The sequence below is a fragment of the Oryza brachyantha genome, chromosome 3 (assembly GCF_000231095.2).
Source record: "Oryza brachyantha chromosome 3, ObraRS2, whole genome shotgun sequence".
NCBI lineage: Eukaryota > Viridiplantae > Streptophyta > Magnoliopsida > Poales > Poaceae > Oryza > Oryza brachyantha.
In genome coordinates this window covers 11418746-11427460 of record NC_023165.2, presented here as the reverse complement: position 1 = coordinate 11427460, position 8715 = coordinate 11418746, and the positions used below count along the sequence as shown (strand labels likewise).

The 8715-nt window shown below is 48.0% G+C and overlaps 2 protein-coding genes across 2 annotated transcripts; one reads left to right on the top strand and one right to left on the bottom strand.

Annotated features, from left to right (window-relative positions):
- On the top strand, positions 1 to 1796 carry LOC102699390 (divinyl chlorophyllide a 8-vinyl-reductase, chloroplastic). Its single transcript, XM_006651313.3, has one exon. It carries the CDS (start codon positions 190 to 192, stop codon positions 1432 to 1434), a length of 1245 nt encoding a protein of 414 aa, XP_006651376.2. The 5' UTR covers positions 1 to 189; the 3' UTR covers positions 1435 to 1796.
- Positions 1797 to 1817: 21 nt separating this feature from the next.
- Positions 1818 to 4575, bottom strand: LOC102722946 (zinc finger protein CONSTANS-LIKE 13-like). The gene is made up of 4 exons (XM_040521947.1): positions 3844 to 4575; positions 3493 to 3726; positions 2542 to 2831; positions 1818 to 2406 (listed from the first exon to the last, which is right to left on the bottom strand). Exons 1-4 carry the CDS (start codon positions 4432 to 4434, stop codon positions 2313 to 2315), a joined length of 1209 nt encoding a protein of 402 aa, XP_040377881.1. The 5' UTR covers positions 4435 to 4575; the 3' UTR covers positions 1818 to 2312.
- Between the last annotated feature and the right edge of the window lie 4140 nt (positions 4576 to 8715).

The window sequence follows — 8715 nt, the reverse complement described above, 5'->3', positions numbered from 1 at the left end:
AATTTTTGGTTTGGTTTGATCGTTTTGTCCAAAAGATCAAGTGACGTCAGCGCAATCACGCTCCCGGATTTGGTCGCGACGCCACCACCACAAACGCTCGCCGGCCGGCTCCCCTCCTCCTGATCCTGCCGGCCTCCACGTCGCCCTCCGTCTCCCGCATTCCGTCGAACGCCTCCTGCCCGCCCCGCCATGGCCGGCCTCCTCCTCTCCTCCCACCTCGCCGCCGCCGCCGCCTCTTCCTCCTCCTCCTCCACTAGCTCCGCCTCTGCTCGACCGGTGCACCGCCTCGTCTCCTTCCGCGCTGCCGCCCCAAAGGGTGGCCTTCGGGGCGGCGTTGTCGTCGCATCCTCTGTCCCGCCCTCGCCGCCGCCTGCCGCACCGGCAGCTGCAGCGGCATCGGCGCGGTCCTTCCGCTCAATGGCCCCGTCGGAGACCACCGTGCTCGTCACGGGCGCCACGGGCTACATCGGCCGGTTCGTCGTCCGCGAGCTCCTCCGCCGCGGCCACCCCGTGGTCGCGGTAGCGCGCTCCCGGAGCGGCCTGCGCGGCCGGAACGGCCCGGAGGAGGTCGTCGCCGACCTCGCCCCAGCGCGCGTGGTCTTCTCCGACGTCACCGACGCGGACGCGCTCCTCGCCGACCTGTCCACGCACGGGCCCATCCACGCCGCGGTGTGCTGCCTCGCCAGCCGCGGCGGCGGCGTCCAGGACTCGTGGCGCGTGGACTACCGCGCCACGCTCCACACCCTCCAGGCCGCGCGGGGCCTCGGCGCCGCCCACTTCGTGCTCCTCTCCGCCGTCTGCGTCCAGAAGCCGCTCCTCGAGTTCCAGCGCGCCAAGCTCAGGTTCGAGGACGAGCTCGCCGCCGAGGCGTCCCGCGACCCGTCCTTCACCTACAGCATCGTTCGCCCCACCGCCTTCTTCAAGTCCCTCGGCGGCCAGGTCGACACCGTCAAGAACGGCCAGCCCTACGTCATGTTCGGCGACGGGAAGCTCTGCGCCTGCAAGCCCATCAGCGAGGAGGACCTCGCCGCCTACATCGCCGACTGCATCTTCGACGAGGACAAGGCCAACAAGATCCTCCCCATCGGCGGGCCGGGGAAGGCGCTGACGCCGCTGGAGCAGGGGGAGATGCTGTTCCGGCTGCTGGGGCGCGAGCCCAAGTTCATCAAGGTGCCGATCCAGATCATGGACGCCGCCATCTGGGTGCTCGACGGGCTCGCCAAGGTGTTCCCGGGGTTGGAGGACGCGGCGGAGTTCGGCAAGATCGGGAGGTATTACGCGTCGGAGAGCATGCTGGTGCTGGACCCGGAGACCGGCGAGTACAGCGACGAGAAGACGCCGAGCTACGGCAACGACACGCTCGAGCAGTTCTTCGAGCGGGTGATCAGGGAGGGCATGGCCGGGCAGGAGCTCGGTGAGCAGACCATCTTCTAGGCCTCCTCGCCTTCTTGGTTGCCATCGCCATTTTCTTGGCAACCCAGCAAGGTGCTTGTAAATTACACATCGTCCATGAGTGATTCGAGTGTTGTAGAAAGGTGAATGAGGCTTCGAGTTCTTGATGTTTCAGACGCCATTAGCCGTTCAGTTGTACCATACAATGTGTCGTCCAATTTGAAAGGAGGGTGTTAGTTTTGCTCTCTCAAATCAGACATAAATCAAAGATGACTCCTTTATAGGAGATTAATATCGTATCTGCAATTTCATCGGTTTCCAGATTTGTAAACACTCCAAATGCAATCCAGCCATTGACATGCAATTCCACGTAAGTTCATCATAGACAACGGTCCTTTTCCATGTCAACAAATCTGCAACTCAAATGTGACACAATTAAACTGGTCATCATAAGCTTTTGCAATATAGATTTGTTTCGGTCCAACAAAAAGTATCTCGAGGTACCTCTCGAGGTACCAAATCACTTATGATTATTGATCTAACAGTGCACATCCTATTCAGCTAAATCCAACAGTGAAAAACGATTTGGTAGGTACTTTTTGTTGGACTAGAGCAAATCTCCTTGCAGTAACACTGAGATAGAGTGCAGTAAAGCTGTGGGCAAACAACCATAATGTCAATACCCTTTGCATGTAAGAAGTATCATTGACTTCATAATACTGAGTTCGATGAAACAGATTCTCCTCGGTATAGTGTGGCCACTGGGTGGGTTGCTGGGTACATAAAAAACAGATTCTCCTCGGTATAGTGTGGCCACTGGGTGGGTTGCTGGGTACATACAAAATACTGAGATTTTCTTGTACTTTATGGTTTGGTCCTATTTAGTATTCTCATGTACAAGATGCAAAATATATTAAGGCTCAAATCTGATTCGTTTTCGCAAAACGGCCCTTAATCCTCAGCCTGCTATCAGCTCGAGCTTTTCGAGACTCATACCGGACCTGCCTGTCGAATCTGCAAGAATCCATTGTGAGACAGTTAGATAGGAACTCGGAACACAGACAAATCCCAAAAAGAAAATCCTTTGTAACTGTCCAAGGAAGTTTCAAGAGAAAAAAAATGTCATGTGACGCCACAAGCTTGTTTCACCTTCTTGTCTTCCTCTTTTCTTTATAGCGTGAAATGACGGAGTTCCTGTCGGGGCAAGGAACTATTTCAGGCCTCTTGGGGTGGACTTGCATTGGTGTGCCATTTTCAGGATTTGTCTGGCGAGTGTCCTCCATGTTGCCACCATTGCTCATGCTGGGACAAAGTTGAGATATCTGAACGAATGATGAAAGGCATGCTTCAGCTGAGCTGACTGGAGCTTGCTCATATGTGAACTCGATCTTGCATGAATCATTTAGCACATGGTAATCACTGTTGTCCCATCCAGCATTCTGACAGACAGATAAACTGGCGCTATTAGATCTCCAAGTAATACTATGCACAAAAGAATTTACGATGAAAAATAGTGCAGATTTGGATGATTATAGCTCTTAGCTGTTTGTCTGCTGAAGTAGACCTATTGTCCTACTCTGCATTTCCATGGATAATTTCGATTTAGATTAAAGTTCCCACAATCTGGACAGGACTGTGTTAGTGTGTTACTAAATAATACTAGTACTATCCTTGTCCCGGTTTAAAAGATTATCCATGTATCAGTAAGTGTAGAAGTTATCTTACATGAATATCACAATATAGGAGAAAACGACAGAATGAGATCATTCTTCTTGTCAATGTCAAAATTGGGGCTTATTCTCTCAAAAGATAAACAGGAAATAATTGAGGGGTTCTGATGACTAAGGGGACGTATCTTGAGTTGCCGACATTTGGCACTATAGAACATATATGCCCCATCAACATAGCTACAGACTAATGGCCATTGCAAATCATGCTAAGGAGCAACTTCATCACATGTGGTACACAATCAGCATAGATTCTTGTTGGTTGGTGAACAATTGCAAATAGCTAATAAGCACATCCACAGGTTGGAAAACAGTAGACAAAATTTCAGTCAGGTGCACTGAATGAAGACTTGAAGTTTTGAGGGGGCCAAACCTCATAGCCAGGTGTCGGCATGGTTGTAACATCATTGGTGTTCTCAGTACCAAAATTGCCATGTCCAGCGATGTGCTGTTGCTGTGATGTTGCCCATGAAGGCAACTGCTGATCACCAGCCGGCTCTGCCGCCTCACGATGAGCCTCTACGAGCGCGCCACCGTCCGAATCGGCGAGCTCCGTTAGCTGTCTTATGATCTCCTCACTCACCTTCAGATCCGACGAGCTTTGATTCTTTTGGAGTAGAAAATGAGCCAGAATTAAGCCGGATAAATGGGGGTCAATATAAGGTGATCAAGAAATTTGGGTGAATTTTTCGGACGGTGAACAGTAGAAGAGTGAAATTAAAACCTTGGGGGAGGATGGCGTGAGGAGAGGCTCGAATCCATGGCAGGAAGTGGTCGGGACGATGAGGTCCTCGAGGCTGAGCACCTGGGGCTCCTCCCAGATGGCCCACCACCCGCCGTCTCCCCCCTCCGCCGCCGCCGCCGCCGCCTTGTCGGAGCAGGCGACCCCGAGGAGCGCGGCGAGGTCGAGCGCGGAGGGGCACCCGGTGTACGGCTGCACCGTGCAGCGGTCGTGGAGCGGCGCCGTGCCGCGGTGCCTGGCGAAGTCGCAGTTGGAGCAGAGGAAGTCGCCCGCGGCGGCGCGGCGGAAGACGGCCCCGGCGGCGCGGCAGGCGGCGCAGAGCGGGGCCCGCGCGTGGCGGGAGCACACCGCGTTGGCGCCGTGCACGTGGCGGTCGCACGGCAGGCAGAGCCTGGCCGTGTCGGCCCGGCAGTACACCGCCGCCACCGCGCCGCCGCAGTAGTCGCACGCCGCCGTGCCCGTGCCCGTGTCGGCCTCTCCCGCCTTGGACCCCTCCTCCTCCTTCTCCTCGACCTCCACCTCCGGTTCTTGATCCACCCTCTCTTCAGCTACCTCCCTGTCACCTCGATCCATCCTCCCGACGACTCCGACTCCGCCGCCGCCGCGCCGCGGAGAGAGAGCAGCGTCAAGCTCGGTGGGTGAGTGGAGCGTACAAGAAGAAGATGATTAAGAAGTGGAAAAGGAGATGACGCCTCGTTGCTTGCGCGATAAGATGGGGAGGGGAAAGAGAAGTAAACGAATTGGCAATGGCGAAAGGGACAGGAGAGACCAGCGAGCAAGAAGATACTCGCTATGCCCGATTCGTCCCCGTCTGGCCTCCCACCGGACAGGTGTCAGGTCACGAGCTTAGCGACCGCAACTTGGGAGACCTTTGTTGGTTGGAGCCGACGACGACGAAGACGGCGGCCGGGGAGTGGGGCCGGCGAGTCAGTGTCGGCCGGCGGCGAGGCTGGTTGGTGGCAGCAGCAGCGGCGGGAGATGAGATGGCGATGAGTGGTCAGTCGCTGTCGAGGCGTATTCCGGCGAGAGTTGCCGAGGAGGGGAGGGAGGATCTCAGGATCGGGGATGACAGGTGATGGGAGGGGAGAAGCGGGTGGCTTCTCCATGGTTCGACGGCGACGGCGACGGCGGCGCAGCTGTCGCGGCAGTTGGTGATCGGAGGCGGCCGTGGATGACGTCCGGGGTGAGGTAAGCGATGGTTTCCGGTCTCGCAGAAAGTAGAAACACAGATTTTCTGAACTCCACTTGACGCAAATAAAGTATTGTGTTTTCAAAGTCTATCTCTGACTTTAAAACTTTATTATGAAATATTATTAATCAACAAACTGTAAGAAATATTAATCAACGGGTTCGCGTTTCATATACGAGGAATGATATAGGTTTACGGTGTAAAGCATCTCATAAGAGTTTTCTATCCATACTCTCCATCTTTTTTTAAGTAAATTTAAAAAAACACTCTTCAATGGTTTACCATATGATTTTCTACATTTAGCAATTTGCTGTATCTCCTTATTTGTGCCTATATTTGAGAGTCCAAGTTCCGTTTATCATCCACAAACCGCACGCGTGTGCAACTCACACACATCGACTCCGTCTCCTTCGCATGCCACCACCGCACTGTGCGTTGCCAGTCCACGACGCACGCATTCACTGCCATATGACAGGTAGAATATGGTAGTATATGTTTTATAAATAATTATCGTATTTATTAACTATTATTTGGCTATATTATTGAACTTGCTCTAATGGCTTCGGGTGGTGGTGATCGCGTTGAGCTGTCAGACGAGAGAACGCCGTCGATGTACCGAGCGAGATGGTGTCACGGTACTAGGAGGCACGGTGATTTTTTTTAATTTTTTGAACATTTTTAATAAATAATTTTATTACTCACCTTTAAAAAGTATTTTTATTGTATGAACTTTTTCGCTACGCCATCAACATTGGCATGGTAAAACAATACTGTCACCATATATAATGATTGACGTGTAAGGCTTGTTATGATAGAGTTGTATTGCTATTTCGTTGTTGGTGGCATGAATAAAAGGTTTTTATATTAAAAATATTTTCATTTGAGGTGTAATAATAAAATTATTTATTAAAAATTTAAATAATTAAAAAATAATGCACGGAGGAGTTCGTTTATAGGCGGCATCATTAATTCAATCCAAAGGTAGTTAATGACACCCCCATCTTTTCGGTTCCAGTCGTGCTTATAAGCAAACATTTAAATTTAAATTTATATTTAAATTAGTGGTTAAAGTCAAAACATTGCTAGCTATTACCATGTTAGTACTCTCCATATAGCCTCAAAGAATGACAAGTGGGACCAAGTGTTGTGGCGGTTAATATTACGCCAAAACCTACATTGGTAATCAGCAGCAATAGCTCGGCAAGTAAGAAATCTCCGCTGTTATTTGAAAATCAAGCTCTGAATCAAAATCTCATCTCTTAGCAAAGAATCTTGATTATAGGACCACGTACGAACCGCAGAACACAATTAAGCATGTATGCATTATATGTCCAGAGTTCAAATGCATGGGTACCTATAAAATTTCTTCACTAATTTCCCTCTTTTGTTCTTTTTCGAAGGGAGACCCAAAAATTAGATAGTTTTTGTTCTATTTCGAAGAGGCCAAAAACAAATTGAGATTTTTCTTCTCTAGTTTCCCTCTTTTGTTCTATTCCAGAGAGAGGCCAACACGTACGTAGATTTGTTGGCCACATAGATTTTTTGTTTTATTTTTGTTGGGGAGATCAACACGTATTGATGCTGCTTCTGAGAGTCTGAATTCCAATTTTGCAGATGAGGAAGAAACCTGCATAAGGAACAGAGGAAAAAAGATCATGCAACAGGGAGCAACCTACAATGGTCGATTAAAATTGGCACTGCGAAGCATGGTGCATCACCAAGACATGGTGTAGATTGTACACCGTGAAAGAGGAAGAAAAAACCTCGTGATTCGATTGAAAATACAAATATACGTAGATTTAATTTATTTTATAAATAAATATCAATATTGAATATATAAAGTAACAAAACTCTCTCGTATGAAAGATATTATATGAAAACATTGCATACTAATAGATCTAAAATACAAAACAAGATTGGAACGAATCGATGGTTCTAAATCGGGTTCGGGTTCTAAATTAGAACTTTCTCAGTAATGACTTTGTTGATGTTACACGGTAGTATGCGTTGACGACGGTGCAATACGATTGAATAAGGAAAACACTCCATGGTAGACGGATAACAAGCACTCAAGTGTAGCGATTTCCAAAGACCTTATTCATACTTTTTATTTGCAAGATGTCAAAGACGATGGTTCCAAATACCTGCTCTCTCAATCCGACGATGCAAGCATATATAACATGCCAATTTTGGACCGTTAAAAACTATTTGAATAAAAACCCTATTTGTGAAAATATTGTTTCTTTGTGTGAGTTTAATGAACTAAGTACCAAGATCTCGATTTGATCCTTCCCACCCTAACTCCAAATTCTATCTAAAATCATGTCCCAAATTTGTAATTTGAATGTTTGTCACCTCCACTTCTAAAAATCCTTCAAGTCCTGGGAGTTGAATTTTGGAATTCAAATATCCTTATAATCTCCAGTCATCACATATTTCTCCAATTTCCACACAGCTTAAGTATCAAAATTGAGTTTAAATTTGAACTCAAATCCAATCAAATATTCTTCTCCAAAACATCTTTAAAAAATCACACAATCATTTTTTTAAAACCGGTCCTCCTCCTCCTCCTCCTCCTCCTCCTCCTCCTCCTCCTCCTCCTCCTCCTCCTCCTCTCTTCTTTCTTTCCTTATGGTCCAACCCACCACAACCTCCTTCCTTATCCGCACGCCGGCCCACCAGTGTATCAGCCCATGGTCGCTACCTTCCTGGGCCTATCCACGCATGAGGCATCGCACATGGTCGCCCAAGAAGCTCATCCCCATATGCGACTGTCATCCATCCACGTTGCTCTTCTTTTCTCCGCGCCGGCAAAGGCGCAGCTATCCAATGCCCACGCCAGCAAAGCCTGTCGCTTCGCCACCGTTGCACAACTTGCGGTCGCCGATGTCCTCTCTACACCCTCTACACCCTGCACCGACAACGTTTTGATTTGTGGTCTAAATTGGTCTTAGCAATATTTGGTAATTTTAAGCTCTGTCTGTTTCCACCTAGAATTATTGTAAGCTAGATTATTAAACTAGATTACTGTAAACTGAATTAGATAATGGATGACAATATAGGTAATTATCTTAAAGCTCCTGAGGGTATTGGGCATTTAGCCATCTAATAACCTGGATAAAGCATCCGTATAGGAGATTATCAGATTACAAAAAATTGGGCTTTAGATTATAATAAGCTATTACAATAGTCCGAGCATTTCTTTTAGTTTATTTCTATAAATTACACTACAATAATCTTAAGCTGAAACAAAAAAGACCTTAATAGTGTTTGTTGTCCTTCTGATTGAAACTAATTTGGCAAGCCTAGAAAGAATATGCCACTTCAATAGTAACTTTGGCTATTTTGGATTCAATCCAAACACAACTTCACCTCATCAAATTCGGCCATACAAAAACTTGCCAAAATTCGGAATTGATAAGAAATGGTAAGGTTACTTTTAGCTCCAAACCACATCAGCCCAGTGCTTTTGGCTTATTTTTCCATGCAGTGTAATCCATGGACTTCTATCTATGTTTTTGTGTTTTTAGTTCTATGAGATTAGATAACTTCTGGTTTAATTCCTACGTCTTTTCCATTCACATGTTTTTCCTAAGTTGCAATTTGATGGGGACTAATTCACCAAAGCTCATTATCCATGTTTTAGCCGAAGATTTGCAAACTAT

Excerpts from the sequence above, each read along its gene's own strand:
- LOC102699390 (XM_006651313.3), top strand. The coding sequence starts at position 190 with ATGGCCGGCCTCCTCCTCTCCTCCCACCTCGCCGCCGCCGCCGCCTCT.
- LOC102722946 (XM_040521947.1), bottom strand. The coding sequence starts at position 4,434 with ATGGATCGAGGTGACAGGGAGGTAGCTGAAGAGAGGGTGGATCAAGAA. Across the intron at positions 2,832-3,492 it reads TGCCGACACCTGGCTATGAG|AATGCTGGATGGGACAACAG; the intron begins GTTTGGCCCCCT and ends TCTGTCTGTCAG. Across the intron at positions 2,407-2,541 it reads GAAAAGAGGAAGACAAGAAG|ATTCGACAGGCAGGTCCGGT; the intron begins GTGAAACAAGCT and ends GGATTCTTGCAG.